Source organism: Molossus molossus, unplaced genomic scaffold (genome assembly GCF_014108415.1).
Source record: "Molossus molossus isolate mMolMol1 unplaced genomic scaffold, mMolMol1.p scaffold_m16_p_11, whole genome shotgun sequence".
NCBI classification, from domain to species: Eukaryota; Metazoa; Chordata; class Mammalia; order Chiroptera; family Molossidae; genus Molossus; species Molossus molossus.
Genome location: NW_023425346.1, coordinates 31,309,015 through 31,332,774, shown reverse-complemented (window position 1 = coordinate 31,332,774; position 23,760 = coordinate 31,309,015). Strand labels below are relative to the sequence as shown.

At 33.9% G+C, this 23,760-nt stretch overlaps 1 protein-coding gene across 2 annotated transcripts in view; it reads right to left on the bottom strand.

Annotated features, from left to right (window-relative positions):
• Positions 1-23,760, bottom strand: part of ACVR2A (activin A receptor type 2A) — an 89,359-nt gene that overhangs the window by 25,296 nt on the left and 40,303 nt on the right. For both annotated transcript variants that reach the window (XM_036254629.1, XM_036254628.1), the window contains exons 2-4: positions 9,856-10,063; positions 6,197-6,306; positions 5,858-6,012 (exon numbers count right to left, since the gene is read on the bottom strand). In XM_036254629.1, the coding sequence (XP_036110522.1) occupies positions 5,858-6,012; positions 6,197-6,306; positions 9,856-10,063 (473 nt within the window). The remainder of the gene's footprint in view (positions 1-5,857; positions 6,013-6,196; positions 6,307-9,855; positions 10,064-23,760) is intronic.

Sequence of the window (23,760 nt, the reverse complement as noted above, 5' to 3'; positions counted from 1 at the left end):
AGTACACATTGTGGAATTACATTTCATAGTTTAAAAAAGAGGGGGGAAAAGCATTTACTCAAACAAATGAGATTAGAGAAAGGTGTCAAAGGATACACACCAACCTGTTAAAATTGGTTATTTCAGAGAAACGATTAAGAAAAAGAGGAAGAACAAATGATTCTCTCCCCTTTTTGGGGACACACTTCTATCTGTATAATTTGTCCTGTTCAACAAGCAAACATTTATTTTAAATAGAAGAAAAGTTTAAAAAAAGAAAGTAAAAGATATAGAAAAAGCAAGAGATGCATTCATAAACTCCAAATATTTAGTAAGCAGTCAACTTATTTCAAGATGTGCTTCTATAGATGTAATATTTATTTCACAAGTATAATAATATTAGCATATTAAATACTTAATAAAATTTAGTCAATTTCCCCTACATTCTTCCCAAATAAAAAAGGAACATACTTCCCTAAACTGACTTGTTTGAATGATGATATGCTGCCCATTCAATATTTTATTAATTTTAAATGGGTACATATATAGATTCATGTTCAACAGGAAAATCTTACACAGCATTTCAAGGATGGCTTGGTTTCTCAGTGGATAGTAATCTGACATAGCATGAAATGACAACCTATGATTACTTTAATATTAGGGTCAACAGGATTATTCTTTATGCTAGGTATCTCAAATATCTGCAAGCCTTTAGTCCTTATCAGACCAAAACCTAGACAAAAATGTCAAGATATAAGAACTGAAGAGACCAACTGTCATTTAACAAGTATCAATGTTGCAATACTATAGCGTTGTTTATTAGCCTCTAAAAACTTAAGAAGCAAACTTCTTATCTTGTCAAAGGCAGGTAATTTCTAGCCCCTAAAATGTGTATTCTTATCAAGTGGTATTTTTTTATCAGCACATATATAGATCTTATAAACAGGAAACTTAAGCTCACATATGGTTATGAAAGTGGTGCAAACAGTTTTATTGAAACCACATTAACTCTAACCACAATAAGACTTCTTAATAATAGAGTAAATGCATCAATTCCCTCATATTCATGACTCACTGGCACTAGAAAAACCAGTTTGTGTTCAGTTTACTCGCTACAGAGTATTAAGAAAATCTTCCTGCATGTGGACATACAGTTTCCAGACAGGCAAAAGAAAAGTGATCTAGGTGATACAAATTAAAAGGATGCTTTGAGATTGTGATTAAATAAAGAACTGAATAATGGCATTCTCTTATAAAATCCTGGAATACTTCAACTTATTTTACCTCCCAAGAAATACAGCCTCAAGATTCATCTTGAAGCAAAGCCCTAAAGCACCTGAATGTTTATCAAATGAATCCCTGGGCATAATGCATTATCATCTTAGTATAACTCTAAATGAAACAAAGTAAATTCAGCAACGCATCACTTACAGCATAATTATTACATACACTGTGTGAGACACAGTAGTGACACAAACACACCTTGTCTTGAAGGAGCTTACAATTAAGTGTGAGAATGAAACGCACGAGAATGACTAGAGCCTTTCTGAACTGGGGTCGCTCATCTGAATCACTGAAAACTGAAACTGACTTGAGTACTATTTTCTCAATTCTTTCAAGAATCGTACATAACTAATACCATTCTAGATGGATACAATTGGCCCTCGTTTATCACTGTTAATCAGTTCCAGACTCTACCACGATAAATGACTTTCCGCGAAGTAGGATTATTTATTTATACAGCCTCGCTCGCCAATTCGCGCTTCGGCTCTCATGGCTGCGCTCTACCGTGGCAAGGGACGACTATATGATGGCTGGCTTAGGTTGTGATGGAAGAAAATAATCAAAAGGCAAAGTATGGAAGACCACATGTCCTGTGGTCTTTCTATATTTTGTATATTTTGCTTTTGATCACTTGAGAACTCTCAAATATTTTTAAGCACAAAAGTAACAGACAAGTAAATCCTATTCTACAGCATTAGTACAGATGAAGGGAGAGAACTGGAAGCAAGAAGACCAGCCATGAGATTACAGAAATCATCTTAGCTTTGGATGCCACAATGTCCTGAGCTACAATAGGATCAGAAAGGACGAACAGGTAAACGGACAGGATTTTGTAAATGACAGAGCCAAGAATAGGAGAAGTACTTGTCTCCAAGGCTTTCAATTAGGGTGAATGGTAAGACAGTGACACCATGACACAATGTTATAAACATGGTAGTTATAGGTAATGGCTTCAATTTAAAAAAAAGAAGTAAAAATTATTTTTTTCTAGGCCTTTCACTATGCTAAATTTATTTTAGAACACATGTTCTTTATTGGTTATTAAGAACCATAATTAAAGACAAGATTTTAAAAAGCCTGTATATTCCTATATCACTTCTTCAGAATAAAATACTAATAAAACCAGAAGAAATTCTAAACAACCTTACATTATAGAAATAAAGAATCCTATCATTTAACTTCCAGAAACAGCTTAGTAAGGATGTATGTGGATAGCTCTTAGTTCTCCAGTATGTCCCATAGGATTGATCCCCGGTCCGCACCCCCACCACCACCACCCCAGCCAGGAGAATAAAAGACTGAGATTAGACCAATGACTGAGCACAGCATATGTAACTTTATCAGCACAGATCAGATTCTTGCTCTGCTGAGAATCACTGTAAATCTTCAAGTATAGTTCTTACTGTAGGAATGACTCATCAATAAGGTATCACCATAAGATATCACCACTAACATCTTACAACAGACCAGTTAATCCACAAACCACCCTTTAGCCAAAGTCCTAAAAAAGTTTCCCTGAAAAAAATGAATGACAAATTTTATGTCATTGTCTAAAAGAATTTAAAGAATTTAGATAAAGAATGTTCCAGAAATCCACAAGAACTTAAGATATTTTCCTAATTGTTCTTGGAAATAAACCTGGAATATGGGGACCTGAATATAGATGAAATACAGAAGTCACCTTAAGATTTCAAATGTGCAGAATGTTTCCCTTACCTACTTCTACTATCCCTCAAAAAAATCTTGAATAGCAACTAGGCACAGGCACTTTCAACTCAGACACAAAGCAATCTCTACCTACAACCCAAAGTTCATAAACCCTATTCTAAAATGTGCTAAAAAAAAGTGTTTAATGGAAAAGCACATGAATATGACCTATATATCTATGATTTGTTTATTTTTCCTTTTGTCCTATTGTAGATGATGTGATCACGTTATTGTTCATTTTAATAGCCAAACTATTCAACATCCAAAAGTAGCAGAATACATTAGCCTATTGAATGATTTTGAGATGGAAGGGATGTTTAGAATTATCTAAAACACCTGTGGCAACTGCTCTGTGGAAACAGAGAAGCAGAACAGCATAAGCAATAAGAGCAAAGCTTTACTTGTCAGAGTCCCTGGTTTAGATTCCAACTGATAGTTGTGAGCTTTGCTATGTCTCAATTTCTTTATCTATAAAATGGGGATTATACTATATAAACAACCCTGTGAGGTAAGGTCAAATCAGTGCTTTACACACCTGGCTGGTCACCAAAACCACCTGGGAAACTTATTAGAAACATATTCTAGGCCCCATTCTATACTTTTAGAAGTGTGATCCAGAAATTTGTATTTTTAAACAAATTCTAAAGATGAGCTTCATATACCAGTCACAATTTGGAAATCATGGGGATAAACATATATTTTATATACTTTTATATATTATCTAATTTATATATTTCTACATATACATAACTTGGCAGTAGTCTGGTATACTCTAAATGTTCAATTAACGCTTGATGTGATTTTTCAGTAATTATTGTGAAATAGATAAAACTGAGTATTTTGTAACAAGATGGCCCCTAAATAGTCTTGCAGAACTAGTTTACATAACTTCTCACCAGAAATGAGACTGAGAGCCTGGCACCAGACTCTCTGCGATAGTGTGAAGTTGACACACATGAAATTCCACACTGATGACAATCTTCCTCTACAACACGGCTTATGACAGAAGGAAAGCATACTGTGTTTTTAATAACAAAGGTTGACCATTCCAGATCATTCCATCAAAAAGCCTTCAAAATCATTCCTATTTTTCAGTAATTCATATAATTTATCTGAATTTACCACAGAACAATGCAAGTACTAAATAAATGAGTACAATAACATTAACCATAGCAACAAATATCTAAAACCCACAAAGATGGATACTATTAAATATCCCTGGTTGTTAGTTTTTTATGAATAATAAATGCATCATTCCATTTTAAAAGTCTAAACCCTTGAATTACTCAGCATTTCTAAATAAGGTAGCCTCATACATGATATCTAGCCCTTTAAAAAATGTTTAACTATACTTTAGCATCAATATTGTACACAAATCAATATTATCTATAAGATTACATTATTACTCTTAGAGTTCTACTAAGAAACAACAAATTTGTTTCTTAAATGTAGTTTCCAGTTTGTTTCTATCACTCCACAAATGTGAGGCACATTCAGACACCACTATAGTACTAAATATAAATGCTCTCTCTCCTAAATGTAGGTATTTATTATTAAAATAGTTACCACCAACAGAAGGTAAAGTGCATCATCCTATGGCTTTATGAAGTAAACTACATGTTTTTATTGCACACTAAAGTTTTTTTTATTTTAAAATACTTTTTAGAGATGATTTTAATACACCCACAACTTAGTTACTAATGTTTAAAACTTAAAATATTTTAGCTGTACAAAATAGTGTGTTTACCTAATTGAATAAGGTATTTTACCTTAGGATTTATTTCTCCATATACACATTTTACAAAGATTACAAGGATCAATGATCTAATGCTAACAGATTGCTACAAGTACTGAGAAAGAAATATGTTATATAAATAAAGCTTAAAGGGAAGAAGTTGTTTTGGTCATTAAATTATAGGAGTTTACCATTTTTTCTATCAAGTTTTAACCATTAATCCTATTGTATTAGAGAAAAAATGTTAAACAAAGAGATCCAGAGGCTGAGGTAACTTGATCTAAGAGTTATAAGAAACAGTAAAAACTAGCGTTTAAATGTCTCAAGCAAGTATAACCAAAAGTCATCACCTTTCCTCAGCCTGTAGAATATAAACTAGTTATAGTAAAAGTCCTTGTAAAGCACTGAACCAGAGCCAACTGGTCTACATGATAGAGAATAAGGAAAATTTCATGCATTTAATTTGGCTACCCACCACACCTATATTTTCAGATAGATTCCAGCTCAGAGAAGTGAGAATCAAAGGCATTAAAAAGTTTTCTTCTTCAGTACACACCTGATATGCTGCAAACAAACAAAAATATACTTGGACTACCAATAACACCAATGATGAGAAACATTGCTCTTCTGCTCCTTTTCCCAAAACAACATTTTTATAGATATATCTTCCTGAAGACTTTGTAAAACCCCTCTTTTCCCACACTTTCCTGGTTACCTTACTGGGTCTCTACCCATGGTTAAAAGGATATTTTGGCAAATAGTCTTGAAAAAGGCACAACATTTTGGGAATGGGGGAAAGAATGAAGGGGAAAAGGAAGGGCTATGTTTTCCCTTCTCCATCATCAATTACTTAAGAAACAAGGCAGGTGGGTCTATCACACTGTAAGTATTACAATGACAGTAAAACTCTCCCAAGAGAAATAGGAATGGGAATACCCTTCAATCTAGTCTACCTCAACACTTAAGTAAGAAAAGTTCAAGACACAGCAAAGTAATAAGTTTGCAAAATTAGCTATAGTTTCCATGACAATAAACATTCAAAACATTAACTCCAAGAGAAAATGAACTATAACAACCTGGTGGGTTTTACCACAGTAAATTCCTTTAAAATATGCAATTTAAAATAGCACAAAATATGAGACAATAACTTACTTGAGTCGGAACAAGTACAGGAGGGTAGGCCATCTTATGATGCCTATACACCCAAAATGCACAGATGACGATCCCCGCAATTAACATAAGTGGCACCAAGGAATAGAGCAAGATGTTGTAATAGGGTGGCTTAGGGGTAACGGGATTCGAAGTAGCTGTGAAAGGGGGAGGAAAAAACAACTCAGATTTGGCCTACAAAATTCTACAATAAATATTTATTATAGGATCAAAATTTAGGAGAAAAATAAGAGTATGAGGGTAGGAGTAAATTATATCAACACGAATATACTTTGTTTTCAATCTATGAAACAGACTTATACACGTTTCCTGTGAACTTACGCTGTGTGACTTCCATCTCTGGAAAATAAGAAAACCTTTCGTTACACATATTGCCCTCACAGCAACAAAAATACACTTCAGGGCTGTCTTTTTTCTCTATACAATCAGTCCTGTAAACAAACAAAGGAGGCATAATTAAAATCAACATTACTACACTGAACCTACAATAGGTGTTTTTCTCAGAGATAATATAATAAGTCATTTATAGTCAACTTCAAGATTTTTATTAATATCCAATGATCAATTCTTAAAATCCAAAACTGTTCCTGGAATCCTGTTACTAAATCTCATCAAAATAAAATAAACAGCTGATTTTATAACAATCACTTTGGCTCCTTGAGACTGTTGCTTTAATTAGGTTTTTAATGATCATTCTAAGACAACAATCTTTTTTTGTTGTTTGTTTATTAGAAAACTGAAAGAGGAACCTAAGCCAATGAAGTTGTTTGTTCTAGGAGTACTTTTTCAAACAAGAAATACAGCTTTCTCATTTTGGGAATACAAAAACTGAACACTATATATAAAAGTATATGTGTGTACATATAAATACATATTCACATGTATACACACAAATACACAATGATGCAAGTTCATATCACAGAACATATCTCAATATCAGAGACCCAAACTGGGCTTGGGAATTAAGTGTCATTTTTTGTAGCAGTAGATTTAAATATCCTGAACACAATGAACAGGGTTAAGATAAGCAACAAGAACAATACATAAGTAACAACAAACATATAGAACCTAGTAACTTAAAAATTGATTCAAGTTAGGATGATCTGGGGGGGAAAGAGGAGGCACAGAAGGGTTCTACACAGAACCTAAGTTACTGAGAAGATAGGGATTTAGCCTTTAGAACAAATCCTAATCAACAACTAAGAAACAGCTATACAGTGCTGCCCCCCGAACCTCACCACCGCCCCACTTATCCACAGCAGGATAAAGTCTAAGACCTCAGTGGATGCCTGAAACCAAGGGTAGTACCGAGCCCTATGTATACTCTACGTTTTTTTCTATATATTCATACCTATAATAAAGATTAATTTATAAATTAGGCACAATATGAGATTAACAACAACAATAAAAAAGAATGATTATAAAATACTGTAATAAAGTTACATAAATGTGGTGTCTCTCTGTCTCTCTCTCTCTGGTAACTGATCTGATAACCAAGACAGCTACTAAGCGACTACGGGCAGGTGACACATATAACGTGCATACACTAGACAAAGGGATGATTCCAGTCCCGATATAACAGCACAAGATTTCATCACAACAATACTCAGAACAGTGCACAATATCGAACGTGAATTGTTTATTTCTGAAATTTCCCATGCAATATTTATGGACCAAAAAAATGATACTCTTAATTCCCACAGGTAACTGAAACCATGGAAAGTGAACTACAGCTGAGAAACCACTGTACCTATTTCTTCTTTTAAAAAATCAAACATTTAAATATTGCTAATAAACATCAGGTAGATTTTTTTTTCTATCCTTACCTGAGGACATTTTTCCATTTTTTGTTCAGACAGAGTGGGAGAGAGAGAGAGAGAGAGAAACATCAACGTGAAAGGGACACAGCAAGTGGCTGCCACCCGCACAACCCTACCAGGGCTGGGGACAAACTGCAACCGAGGTACGCTCCCTTGGCGGGAACCGAACCCGGGTCTCTCTGGACCGCAGGCCGACGCTCTAACCGCTGAGCCAAACTGGCCAGGGTTACATCAGGTAGATTTAAAGACATATGTTAGAAATAAACTGTGAACCTTAAAGAGAATTGTTAAGAATAATAAGGTTGAACTTAACTTCAAAATGAAAAGCTCAAGATAGTTCAGGAAGAATGCAGTTTTTTTTTTTTTTAAAAGTCAAACTTTATAATGAAATTGATTATTTAGTATAAAGTAAAAGACAAATGAAAGCAACATTTTTTTCACAACTTATAAAAAAAAGGTATATATAAATTTAATACTGAATATTTAGAATCACGCCTCAAATTACAGGAGGTAAATTAACCTAGCCTAATTACTTTTTGCCATCCAATTTCATTCTTATTTTTATTACTCTTTTCCTCCACACTTTGATATTTCTTTAATCTTCTTTTACTTTGCCCTACTTCTCTTAATATCTATTTTTTTAATCAAATTCAGAGCATAAAAACAAAAATCCACATACTTTTAAATTAGCATTTAATCCCTAGAAACAGAGTTGGTGCAGTAATTATCACTGTAAGAGCGAGCATTTGCACAGAGCAACCCACATCCCATTACTGAGCAAAGTTTAACCTCCAGCAATACTGGTTTTAGGTGAGAAGCACAGAATCTTTTTACTTAAAAACAAACAAACAAGCAAACAAAAAAATAGGAATCTCTGATTTCAATTAATTAATGAAAGATAGTTTTGAATAAAGATGATTCCTAAATCTCATTTTCCCCCAACTTCATTCTAAGCTAACTTTTCTAAAATTTAGATATAATTAACATAAAACATTGTATATTTTTCAGGTATACAACATAATAATATATCTGTACATACAGTGACATGATCACCACAATAAGTTTAGCTAATATCCATCACCACACATCAGTGTTTTTCCATGTGATGAGAACTTTTAAGGTCGACTTCTGGCAACTTTCAAATATACAATACAGTATTATAAACTACAGTCACCATGCTGTACATTACATGGCCAGTACTAATTTGTTTTATAACTGGAATTCTGCACCTTTTCTCTCTTTTCACCTATTTCATCCAACCTTCACCCTCAGACTCTGGCAACCACACTGTATCTATGAGTTTTGGTTTTTTTAAATTTTTTTTTATTTTTTGATTCCCATATAAATGACATCATATAGTATTTGTTTTTCTCTGATTTATTTCACTTGGCTAATACCATACAGGTCCTTCAAGAAGTCTGGTTATCCAGGACTTTGCAGCCTCTCCCAGTTATCAGCACCCACGAGCAGCGAAAATCCTATGGCCTAGGCAGTTTAAGTGATCAGCCCAACACCTATGGGACTTCTTATAGAAAGATCACTGGCAGTCAATTACATGTCCATTGTATTTCAAGTACAGAATAAAACAATTTAAACAAGATCTTTTAAATAAAACAGCTTTCTATAGGACTGTGTTAGTTCTGATGTAATTCTGAACAACAAGTTAAAATGTCTCTTGGAGTAAAGAACAAAGCCTACTTTGCAAGAAAAAACAGAAAAAATGTAGTAAGATCAATTTCTTCCAGATACATAAAGAAGAAAAACTAAAAAGAAATTAAATACTATGATTAAGCTTTAGTCTCCTTGAGAATATATTTTCAACAGATATACACTCTTTTAAAGCAATTTTAAAAATCTCTATTCCTTAAAATTGGTGTTTAAAAACCATTTGTAATCCTAACAATATAAGAAAAGAAGTATTTCTTATCTATAGTTCTCATTGCTTGGTCAATTATTCAAAGTATATTATATCAAAAATAAAACATAAACATGTCATATTTATTTTATTACTTGTCATTAGAGCATGTTATGATAGTCTTCATAATCCCAACTTTAAAAAAAAGAAACAAAGTGAAAATACACACATTAATCTTTTCCCTTTAAAAAGTGGTGGTAAAAATTGTTCAACACTGTCATAAAAAAAATAAAATGTTTCCTTACCTGTCATAGCAGTTGATATCATCCAGCCAACAACCTTGCTTCACGATTTCAATGGAACCAGAAATATTCTTCCAGGTAGCAAAACAATGTCTCCGTTTATCTTTGTCACCATAACAGGATTCAACACCAGTTCGATTGGTTTTATCTCTTTCCCAATTAGCATTATAGAAAATACACTCCTGAGTTTCTGATCTACCAAGTATAGCACCTATAAGATAATAAAACAACAACTTAATGTAACTGCATTAGCTCGTAAAATAAGAGATTGTCTCCAATATACTAACTTCAGATCCTCCAAAAAATGTACTGTCTTCCTAGTGTTAAAACATTAGGTTTAGGTTTAAAGGTCAATCTCTGCACTTTAAGTAGAATAAGCATAATAATGGAAAGTGAGGATATATATCCCAAGATTTCTCTAGAAAAGACCAGTTTAGCCCTGCCAGTCTGGTTCAGCAGTTGAAGCGTCTGCCCGTGGACCAAAGAGTCCTGGGTTAGTTTCCAGCCAAGGGCACGTACCTCGGTTGCAGTTCGACCCTGGCCCAGGTTGGGGCTGTGCAGGTAGCAACCAATTGATGTGTCTCTCTCACACTGATGTTTCTCTCTCACACTCTCTTCTACCCTCCTCTCCTCCCGTTCTATCTGAAGATAAATAGAAAAATATCCTCGGGTGAAGATTAAAAAAAAAAAAATGTTTAACTTTACTAAAGAGTGTCGAAAGTAGTAAAATTGTTCATTTTATTAAATATTCTGTATAACAAAATAGGAACTAAGCAAAAGCACTTCTGATGTATAATGAAAAGGGTTGCCACAAGGAAAGGCCCTTGCATGACTGAGTTGTGAAATAAAACCACCATGGTTATTCAGACTTGGGTATCTGGCAAACGGGTTCTCAAAAATGAACCACGTATACCAGTTATGTCAAGAAAAACAAGTGACAATATGCATCGCCAATGATAAAATTTGAGTTTTCAAACAAAATTAACAATTTTGGAAAATTTGTATCCACCACCATTAGCATTTCACCTTCTCAATACTTAAAAAACTTTCAATGAGGCTAGTGATAATATTAACAAATGTTACCTTTAAATATTGAATAACGAAATATGCCAATACTAGGTCTATATAATTCAGGAAACCAATACTTTTCAAATGAATTATGTGTGAATGCTTACAAAAGCATTCAAGGGGGAAAAAACTCTATTCCATGTTCAAGACAGCCCAATACAGTCGGCCCTGGTTTATCGCAGTTAATCAGTTCCAGACTCTACCGCGATAAATGAATTTCCCCAAAGTAGGATTCTTAATTTATATACAGTCATCCCTCGCCACTTCGCACTTCGATTTTTTTGTTACAGAAAACAAAAAATTCAATAATGGTTTCATATTCTTCACTGTAACTAACTTTAAAGAAATTGTCTTATATGGAAAAAGCAAGGAAACAGAAATACCCAAAATAATTCTGAAAAAAAGGCACAGAAGAGAATTTATACTACCTGTTTTTTTTTTTTTAACTTACTATAAAGCTTCAACAAGCATGACAATGTGGTCGTAGAATCCAGAAATAGAGCCACACATATATGATCAATTGATATACAGCAAAGATACCAATAAATGTCACTAGAGAAAACAGTCTTTTCAAAAACTTATACTAGAATAATTAGACATTTATATGCAAAAAAAGGAGGGGATCTCAAGCCATATACAAAAGTTAATTCTAAACATATCATGGACCTAAATAAAACCTAAAACTACAAAATTTCTAGGAAAGAAACCAATAGAAAAATCTTTGTGACCCTAAATTATGAAAGATTTCTTAGAACACAAAACATATGATATCTAAAAAAAAAAAAGAGAGAGAGAGAGAACTGATAAACTGAACTCTATTAAAACTAAAACTTCTCTTCAAAAAGTAAGAATAGCCCTGGCCGGTTTGGCTCAGCGGTTAGAGCATCAGCCTGCGTTCCCAAGAGACCCGGGTTCGGTTCCCGCTAAGGGCATGTACCTTGGTTTCAGTTTGTCCCCGGCCCTGGTCGGTCGTGCGGGTGGCAGCCACTCGATGTGTCCCTTTCACATCGATGTTTCCCTCTCTCTCTCTTCCTCTCTCTCCCTCCCACTCTATCTGTGCAAAAAATGGAAAAATGTCCTCGGGTGAGGATTAAAAAAAAAAAAAAAAAAGATATTCAGGATATAGAAAGGCCTCTCACAACTCAGTAAGAAAACGTACTACCCAATTTCTAAAGAATGGTAAAAGATTCAAATGGATGTGTTGCCAAAGAGATATGAATGGAAAATACTACATGAAAAGATATTCAATTATCATTAATCATTAGGGAAAAACAAACTAAAACAAAATCTATTATTAATTATAATAACTAAAACAAAAACAGACCATCTCAAGTGTTGATAAATATGTAGAGCAACTCAGTCTTTCACACATAGGTGGTGGGAATGCAAAATGGTCCAGCCCTTTTGGAAAAGTTTAACAGTACCTTATAGTTAAACATACATATACCATACTTCCTAGCAATCGCATGCCTAGGTATTTACCTAAGAAATGAAAACATGTGTCCATGAAAAAAAGCTGCTGTTCACTGGAATCCCCTATATGTTTGAATATCCTTTTGTAAGCCATGGGAATGAGTAGCTGAAAAGTACATCTTGGTGTGTGTATGTTGTTTGTTTGTTTGTTTTGCAAAGACCCATTGGTGGTATTATGTTCCTCCTTAAATTAAGTACCACTGGCTTAGTAAACTGTGACCTAAACTTAGAATTTAGTTCATAAACTATGACCTTGAACAAGTTACCAAACCTTTCACTACCTTGTTTCCACATCTGATTCAATTTCTATAATAATTCCACAATTAGTATTATGAAAAATTTCAGTTTTGTAATTCAGACTCAGCCTATTCAAAGTTTAGTCAAAGAATCTAGTATCAGACTTAAATTAAATATTGTTCTATTTACAAAGTACTGCCTATACATTAATGACTAGTACTGATCATTGTTTTTCCTATTATTAAAAAAAAAAAAAAAGGCAGTGCAAAGGATCAGAAATTTGGTAGACCCTTTGGCCATAAAATAGGCCTGCAAAAGTCATATTCAAATCTAAAATACTCCTCCTATAAGGAAAAAGTACATTTCACCTAATGTGACTAGATCTGAAGACAATCTGGGTTTTGTTTTTTAAAAGCATAAAGTATTGAAATAATACACCACCACTTATTTTACACAATCTCTTCCAGAAACAGCAAAGGGATTACTTCACATCTAATTTTATGAGACCAGTATTACCTTGATACCAAAAACAGACAAAGATAGTGCAAAAAAAGAGAACTATGGACTAATATCTCTCATTAACTTAGATGTAAAAGTCAATATCTCTTATTAACTTAGATGTAAAAATCTTCAACAAAAATTTAGCAAACAGAATCCAACAATGTATTTTTTTAAAGTAATATATTACAACCAATTGGAATGTATACCAGGTATGCAAGGTTGATATGATATTCAAAAATCAATAAATGCAATTTGCTAAATCAATAAGCTGAATTAAAAAAGAAAAATCAGCCCTGGCCAGTTTGGCTCAGCGGTTAGAGCGTCGACCTGCGGTCCTGAGAGACCCGGGTTCGGTTCCCACTAAGGGCGCGTACCTCGGTTGCAGTTTGTCCCCAGCCCTGGTCGGTCGTGCGGGTGGCAGCCACTCGATGTGTTCCTTTCACATGGATGTTTCTCTCTCTCTCTCTCTGTTCCTGTCTCTCCCTCCCATTCTACCTGAACAAAAAAATGGGAAAATGTCCTCGGGTGAGGATAAAAAAAAAAAAAAAAAAAGAAAAATCATATGGTCTATCAGTACACCAGAAATAGAAGTACTTCAAACTCACAAAGAGCACCTACATAAAACCTACAGTAACATGACTGAATGCTTTCCCTCTAAGATCAGAAATAAGCAATGATGTCTACTCCCACTGTTCTTACATAATATAGTATCACAAGTTCTAGCTATTGCAATAAGGCAAGAAAAAAATTAAGGGCATACTAACTGAAAAAGATGATATAAAATGTTTCTGTTTTTAGATGGCATGACTGTCTATTTAGAGAAAGTTCCAAGGAATCTTAAAAAAAAATAATGCTCGAACTAGGAATTCAGTAAGGTCACAGGATACAAGATCAACATGCAAAACTAACTTGCACTTCTATCTACTGGCAGAATGAACAAATGGAACTGAAATTAAAAATGCAATACCAGCTACAGCTGCTCCTAAAAATAAAATACTTAAATATAACTTAACAGAACATGTATAGGATCTGTATAATGAAAATTATAATATGCTGATGGAAGAAATCAAAGACAAATACTCAGAGAGACATACTGTGTTCATGGATTGAAGACTCAACATAATAAAGATGTCCATTCTCTCTAAATTACTGTATAGGTTTAATACAATTCATATCAAAATGTCAGCAATTTCTTTTTCAGACATAAATGCGCTTATTCTAAAATTTTTTGAGAAAGAAGAATAAAGTGGGAGAAATCACTCTTCCTGATGTTAAGACTTAACATATAGCTGCAGTAAGCATGGCAGTGTGATACTGGCAGAAGGACAGACACAAGATCAATCAAACAGGTAGAAAACCCAGAAACTGATCCATACAAATATGCCCAATTAATTTTGGACAGATGATCAAAAGCAATTCAATGGAGGAGAGTCGTTTCAATAAATGATGCTGGAACAATGGGACATGGTTCAAGAACCATTTCACGACTGCCCTCACCTTTGCTATCTATCATCATTCTTGTAGTTCCTAAAAGCCTAGCTCTCACAAAAAGCCTCCCAGGTTAAATCACACATATGTGACAATTTTCACGTTTTTTCAAGACGGATATAACAAATCCTAGAAGTCCTACGTGCAATCCAATATAACATTATTTATTTTATATTTATTCATTGTTTTTAATCACTTTGTCTATATACGTCGTTTTACATGTCAAAATGCCACTGGCTCTAAGACTATCTAATTATTTGCCCTCCCAACACAAACAGTAGTAATGAATAAAATGTAAAAACGCAATGTAACAACTGAATAAAAAAACCACCAATTGCTACTGCTCCCCAGTCCTTTGACAAATGTAGATGGAATTAACGCATATTTTACAGTTCTGAATTACATTAATTTCTTTTCTAATTAAGACAATTTTTTCATAGTCCTCTGTACAGCCTTACCCTCTCACAATTTTTCTATGTATGTAGTCAACATTAAACAGAAAGAATTGTTCTGATAACCTACAAATCTGTGTCCCACTTCTGAAAAAGTATTACAATGCTATAGAAACTATCAACAAGGCATAGAGAATATAGTATAAACAGGCATGCAACTAAATGTCTTCCCCAAACTTGTTACTCCCACAGGCAACTTAGTCCTCTCAGAAAGATTAATGAAGTTTCAAAATAACAAATCCAACTTGAAAAAAAATCCTTGTTTCCCTTTCTCATGTCATTGCTTCCTGCCACTTAGGTATAGAACACATGTCCAAAAAGAATCAGCTATGGAAGGAAGATCAAACTGAATGATGGTTAATCCAAAACATTTTAGACTATAAATAAAAAAATAAAACAGTATCAAAACTGTATGATTTTAGGTAAATTAAGTAACTGGAAAATTCTGGTATAGTACAATCCTTCACGGTAGCAAGAAAACTTAAAATAAATAAATATAGATAGCACTTTATTAGTTCAACATGAAGGATTTCCCAATTTTCCCCCAATGAGAAGATTTTTTAAAAACTTTTTAACAACTTTAAATATACAAACCTTTGTATACTTATATGAAACAGTCCAGTGTATATTTATTTTAATTCATTAATTTAGTTTTATAAATGTTGTAAAATCATAAAGCACAAGTCTTAAAAAACAATTCTGATCAAATTTCACATACATTTTTCAACAAGTGTCATCTCATTACTTTCTTTTTTAGTTATCTAAAAGTATCAAAATGTGAATAATCTTTACTTCTGTTTAAGTTTTTTTAAGAAGCCATACCTTTTGAAGTCATAGAATATTGTCACCAGAAATGTTTTTCCAAGCCACATATCAAACACATAGGTACTAAGACAAGACAGTGGTTTTTTTTCATTGCTCTATAGGTATATAAAAGTCAATATTTAAATATTGATTTTTATTTATTAAAACAAAACATTTTTTTTTCTTTACTGATTTTAGAGAGAGAGGAAGGGAGAGAGAGGGAGACAGAAACATCAATGAGTGAGAACATCGATTGGCCGCCTCCTGCATGCCCCAACTGGGGATCGGGTCCACAACCTGGGCATGTGCCCTGACCCGGAATCAAACCGGTGATCTCTTAGTGCATGGGTTGACACTCAACCACTGAGCAACACCGGATGGGCTACAATATTGATTTTTAAAAGTGAGCTTTAAAATTTTTTTTACAACCTTTGTAAACAGTTGACAACAAATTATGATAGCAAGCCACAACCTCCCCATAAATAATTTCTTATTTGTTAAACTCTTTATCCTCTTCTACCTATTCCCTCTGGAAACCTCCATAAATATTCAAAACTAGCACTGACTGGCATCATTTCAAGGTTGTCTGTCTTTTCCAAATACTGTATTTTTATCAAAAATAAAATTATTGAGAGAGTGAGCCTCAAATATAAAACACTTTGTAAGGACTCAAATACTAAATGACTTTTTTTTTCTGAGGAATAATCTTTTAGAGAAAACTTTGCTTTATATAGAACATATACACATGAAAAAGTAATTATATACTTGTACAACAGATTAAAACACCAAGAGAAGGGCTATAGATAAATGCTGTAAGAATTTGAAGATAAAAACCTAGGACTCTATTAAACTAAGAGCTTCCAGAACAAGCCCTGGTATCATCTCTCTATCACTGGTGCCTGGAACAGTATAGGAACTCAATAATGTGCACTAAATCAATTCACAGGGACGGAGAAGACTTTATAGAGGAAATTGGACTAAGACAGGGCTACTAAGAAGACACAGAATAAAGTAAACAAAGGCAGGAAGACCATAACTAAACTTAACAGGATTATGAATATCGAGAGTGAGAAGACTGCTTGACTGCTCTCACTAGACATACGTGGTCTATATTCGTGTGTTTTTTTTTAATCCTCACCCAAGGACAGTTTTTCCATTTTTGTTCAGATAAACTGGGAAGGAGAGAGAGGAAAAGAGAGAGAGAGAGACATCGATGTGAAAGGGACATAGCGAGTGGCTGCCTCCCACACATCCCCAACCAGGGCCAAGGACAAACTGCAACCGAGGTATGTGCCCTTAGTGAGAACCGAACCCGAGACTCTCTGGTCCGCAGGTTGACGCTCTAACTGCTAAGCCAAACCAGCCAGGGCAAGTGGTCTATATTTAGTATGGGGTATCATTTAAACAGGTCTGCAAGACATCAAAAGTTAAAAGAAAGATTAGATGAGATATTTTTAAGATTAATTTAAAAACAATGAATAAACTGTGGAAATGAAAAGAAACTCAGTAAGCCATACTAACTACCCAATAAAAACCAAGGGTATCAAAAGGAGTGGCAAATTAGAATATAGGGATCATGTTTTTGCTTTCCATAGTCCCTCATTTGGTCTCTCCAAGTATAAGAAAGTAAGAGATAAATGTGATTTGGTTTAAAACTCACAGATATAGAGAACAAATTCATGGTTGCCAGATGGGAGGAGGCAGGAGAAAGAAAAGGTGAAGGGATTAAGAAATACAAACTGCCGCCCTGGCCGGTTTGGCTCAGCGGTTAGAGCGTCGACCTGCGGTACAGAGAGACCCGGGTTCGGTTCCCGCTAAGGGCATGTACCTCGGTTGCAGTTTGTCCCCGGCCCTGGTTGGTCGTGCGGGTGGCAGCCACTCGATGTGTCCCTTCACATCGATGTTTCTCTCTCTCTCTCTTCCTCTCTCTCCCTCCCGCTCTATCTGAACAAAAAAAAAATGGAAAAATGTCCTCGGGTGAGGATAAAAAAAAAAAAAAAAAGAAATACAAACTGCCAGTTATAAAAATAGTCACAGGTATGTAAAGTATAGCATAGGGAATACAGTCAACAATATTGTTAATGACTACGTGTAGTGCCAAATGGGTACTAGATTTATCGGGGTGATCACTTCCTAAGTTACATAACTGTCTATTCACTATGTTGTGCACATGAAACTAATATAATACTGTATGTCAACTATAATTTTAGAAACAAAAAATATTTTCAGTGATCTGGTTTATAAAAGTGATTTAGGTTAGGTGGTGGGCTGTTTCTAAATATTTACCTTGTATCATCTGACAAAACAAAGCTTGCTTCCATACATATTTACTACCCTTTGTTTCTCTATTGCCAGCTCTTTTCCTTTTAGTCTTACTGTCATGAAAAATATGTACTGTACAGGACAAATATCTTCAACTATAATGGTAAATAGAAAACTGTTTTGCCTATAACCTTAAAATGTATGGAACATCTATAAATACCCAGGTCTCAAGATTAAAATAGTTCTATGTAGTTCTCTGGCACTCATTCAAAATATGAATTTTATCAAAACAGGTACAATTACATACAGGTATTACTTAGATTGTGTTACATAGACTGCTGATATGAGATGTTCATCTTTTGGGGGTTGGGAAGATCATGGTGACTGCAGCTAGAGGCCAATGCCCCCATCAGAATTGATGGTCTATTTTATAAATTGTACAAAAGCCAAAATTGGGCATAAATTTAGGAGAGTTAAGAGATAGAAGGTAAATTCTCAAAGTCTGAACAGACCTAAAATATATTAAGGAAACACACACACACACACACACACACACACACACACACAGTAGTTCCTACTTAAAAAATCTACAAGCCTCAATTACACTGAAAAGATACTATATGCATTAAGGTTTTTTAGTGTTTTATTTACTTGGGAAGATGCAGGCCTTCTTTTTAGTAAATCATCAAACTCTGATGGAAAAAGAGTAAAAATAGATTCCTTCAACTACTGTAATGTGAAATATTATCCTTAAGGAACCTGAGTCATTTTCAAGAGCAAGAACCTTTAAAAACAAACAAACAAACAAAAAACTCAATACAAAAGTTTTCATCAAAGTATTATCTGACAGTTTAAAACTAGCAAATGAAGAATATTAGGAACATTTATTAGAGTACCAATACACTTCTGTGAAAGGAAAAGAATGCAAACTGCAAACTCACTAAGACATTAAATAATAACAGATGTAGAATCACTTAACCAGTCTTATTTTGAAAATCACTAATAGCCTTGTTCATATGTATAGTACTTGGAATAAGATTCCTAGGACAAGAAAAGAAAAACCTATAATTCTTATTTATTATGTGTTATGTAATTTCTTTCCCACTAAAATACTCATTTTAATAATTTGTTTCTATTGAAACTATAAACACATCATAGGTCTTCTGGTATCATTTCTTTTCTTTTTTATCCTCACCCGAGGACATTTTTCCATTTTTTGTTCAGATAGAGTAGGAGGAAGAGTGAGGAAGAGAGAGAGAGAGAGAAACATCGACGTGAAAGGGACACACTGAGTGGCTGACACCTGTATGACCCAACCAGGGCTGGGGACAAACTGCAACCGAGGTACGTGCCCTTAGCAGGAACCGAACTCGGGTCTCTCTGGACCGCAGGCCGACCCTCTAAATGCTCAAACTGGCCAGGGTTCATTTCTTTTCTATATTAATACACATCATAGAACACAAGTCACCATTCCTATTTGGCTGCCCTGGGCTGTTTTTAAGCTTTAGCAAGGAAAGGCAAGTCCACAATGTCCCAAAGGACTTCTGATAAACAGGTTAGAAATATGAGGAAGGAGAATAAATTTTCAAATAAAATTTCTACATGGCAATGCAACCTTTTAGGCCCTGTCAATCTAATGTTTTTTAAACTAAGCACCTTTCTACCATCAAAGAATCGCTCTGAAGGAAAACACAAACACTTTCTGGCATTCTTCCCAGGAATATTTTTGACTTGCCTGTTACATTTTGTGCTTAGTACTTAACTATCAGTCTGACAAAATATTGCAAGATTCTATCCGCATAGCTCGAGTAATGTAAATTAAGATCACAACTAATACAGAATAAACTAAAAAGATAAATGCATATTGTGACACTAGAAGTCAACAATTAACCACTGGTTATTTAAGGACTCCTAACATGAATATCTAACAAATTACTAAGATAATCACCTTAAATGTATTTCAATACTGTTCACTCATAATTGATTAATTTAACCCATATAGATAGTTCCAAAATAAGTATATACTTTTATACATACCAAAATTTGAAAAAAAAAAAAAAAAAAAATCAAGTGCTCATTTTTTTAAACCTCTTTCTTAAAAAGCCTCAACATAAAATTTTAGAGTCCCAAAGAGAGCACCAAATTTGTAATAGCAGAATTTTCTCTTATAAAAGAGGCAAGTAGCCCTCTTTAAATAAATTCCTTACCATTTGCTTATTTCTTAATCCACTTAATTGTAGCTCTAGTTTAATACAAAAAGGTGCATTTCTGTATTAGCAAAACTTTTAGAGGACCTTATTTCTTAAACTCTTCACTGAATACGGAAGGTACTCTACACAGGGTTTGTTCAATGAACGATGTTAACTGACCTGCACTCAGTTACTAAACTACTAAATAAACAAAAGACACTCATTGTAATAATATTTTCTTCCAAAAGAACCCCCAAAAAGAAAAATTTATCTAAAAGTCACAGATATAGACACACTGACGTACATGCAGAGAAGGCCTCAGAATAGGAGAGCTTTCTTCTTTAAAGGTAACTATCATGCTCTTAAGGAATGACCCATTATCTGTTTGGGCAGAAATATACTTCAAGTTGGTATTTTTGACTCACAGCCCAAAACAAAGCAATGATTTTTATCATCAACTACCAAAGAACCTCATAAAGTGTGTGTGTGTGCATGCGTAGTGTGATTTGCAAAAGAGCAAATCACAGAATTCAAAATTTCTGATTCAATTAACTAGCACCTGGGACCACATTTAAGATTATTTTCCTAGGATGGTCCAAGAAAGCCTGGCATATTTCCAGACCTCAACCACCCTGTGCCTTTTTAATTATTAAAAAGAGAAGAAATGTAATGGTTTTAAGAAAAGACCTGCTTTCTTCTCATTTTAATCATATAAGTAGGCTTCTTGTAATATTATGGAGAGAGATTTCCAATTAAACAAAAAACAGGAAAAATAGAAGTCCATGTTTTCTCCTTCACAAATGAGAAAATTCCACTCTTCCACCCCTTTCCACCCAGGCAGGAAACTCTCATGTCTATTTTGGTGACATGTTACATGAAATCTGACAGGACACTATGTCTTTCTCACAAATAGAGTACTGTCTACAATCAACAAATACATATAGCAGGCACACACTGTGTTGGCACTTTGATGTTTAGGTACTAAGCAGGAATAGTGAAAAAGAAAATATTTTCAAAATCTGAGAAATCTTTAACCACAACCTAAAAAAAGAAAAATGAGAGGCTTAAATTTCATAACAAAACACTGGAAGAAGAAAGTGAGAGAGAAACTCACAAATCATTAGATACTCCTAAACTTCAATTAAGGTGTATTCTAATTTCCCCTGTAAGGTAAGTGGAAAAGCATAAATCATCAGAAAATCACAAAGACTAGGGAATGTTGATCTTTATCAATGTACTTTAAAAGAAAAAAACTGTGTTAATGCCTCTTTTGTCTTAGACTAAATTTAGAAGACAAAAGGTGAGTATACTGACAGCATACAAAATGCTCACCAGTCATCACTGATATTAAGAGCAGCCACATCAACTCATTTATTTGTAGGTAGTAAGGATACTTTAGAAAGTAAATAAATCCTCTATAAAGTGGATTAGCTATAAAAAATTTATACTAGCACCCTTAATGAATAAAACAATAAAATTTACCTATCTTCTCAAATAAAAATTTATATATAACTGAAACAAACAAAAAGACCAAAATTAGGTTTGAGATTTAAGTCATAAATAACAGAATTAGAGAAAAATCTCAACTAGTGTTTGAAGAAGGTGAGTGTCAGTGGAGTAAAAAGGTTATTACTTCAAGTCACCAATCTCTCTCCTAAATAAGAGCAATTGGCTACCTAACTGATTTCCAGCTTACACTTTTATCCCACCCAATTATTTCTGCATGCAAAAGTCAGATCCTTTATTAAAACAAACAAAATCAAGTTACTCCCCCAATTTAAAGCCATTCAAAGGCTTCCCACTGCCCTTGACCTTAAAATAAAATACATGTAAGTCCTTCCACAGTTTGGCTCCTCTTCAGGTGCAATTCACACCAGATGAGTGAACTCTCTTTGAATATCAAACTCTTTCAGGCTTTGAACCCTCCTTATCTCTAACCCCTTTTAATGGGTGAGATAGCAGAGTGAAGTGAAAACACTGAGAAAATGTTTGAAAAAGTTGAAATTACCAGATCATGAAATGGACAAAGGCAAAATAACTAGTTTGGAGATAGTTCCCAAACCACTGAGAATTGTTTGTAAGATCTTTTAAAAAACATGTTTACCATGTTCTTTACTCCCAAGAAACTATACTGATCTGAAAACTTTTAAAAAACTAAAATAATTAGTTAAATTTCTATCATACTTCTATAAACATTACCCTTCCTCTGAAAATGAAAGCTTCATTCGCTACTTAATTCACAAGAGACAAGTAAAAGCACTTAAGTCTAACAACCTTTCTCTGAAAATGCCTAAGTCACAGGAATACAAAACATGTACCCTTTCTCCAAAACCCAAAGAAAGCTAAGCAAAAATTTCAGATAAACATTCTAAATCAAATGAATATATGAATCTAGCTTACAGTTACTGTAACTGTAAAAATGTGGAAGTTTATTTATAAAGGTCATGCTTGCCTTCTATAAAGATAAATACATCAATCCAACATCTTTTAATAGTTACCAAAGTTGTTTTAGATACTGGCTTGTCTGGATTCTATAAAAGAGGAGTAACAGAAACAATAAAATCAGATTAACAGAAGATGTTTACTTAATATTACAGAGTATATTTAATCTAAATCTTTTACATTTATAATTTTAAAATATTTTCTCCAAATCTAGTTTTAATCTTTACCTTCTAAACAAAAATATTTTTCAATACTTTAATAGTCTTTGATATATTAATACTGCCCAAAATCTAACAATTTTGTTCTATGTTAATTACCACAAAAGAATTATTTTAAGAGTATCGCAATAATTTTTCCCTCCACAACTTAATGAAAGAAAACATACATACTATAGGCAATAATTTTTACTGTAAGCATCCATGTTCTCTGTATAATCAGTCAATAGTTAATAAATATAGTGTTTGAAGAGTGGAAAAGCAGCATAATAAATGTAACACGAAGTTTTTTTTTGAGGAAAAGGTTTTATTTTATTAATTAATTAATTAATTAATTTATGGACAGCTGTTTCTCCTTCCCCCCCACTTAAACCTCCTCCCCCTCCCTCCCCGCCCTGTCCCCAGCTTTGTTGTCCATGTCCACTGTTCATGCACACATGCACATAAGTTATGTGCTTTATCTCCCCATCACCCCCTCCTCTGGGGATTATCAGTCTGTACCCCACTTCCACATCTCTGAGACTACCCCATTCCTCAGACTGTTATGTTCATAATATTCCACAAATAAGTGAGATCATATGATACTTGTCTTTCTCTGTTTGGCTTGTTTCACTTAGAATAATACTTTCCACGTCCCTCCATGTTGTCTCAAAGGATAAGAGATCTTTCTTTCTTACAACTGCATAGTACTCCATTGTGTATATGTACCACTGCTTTTTTTTTTTTATCCTCACCCGAGGACATTTTTTTTCCATTTTTTGCACAGACAGAGTGGGA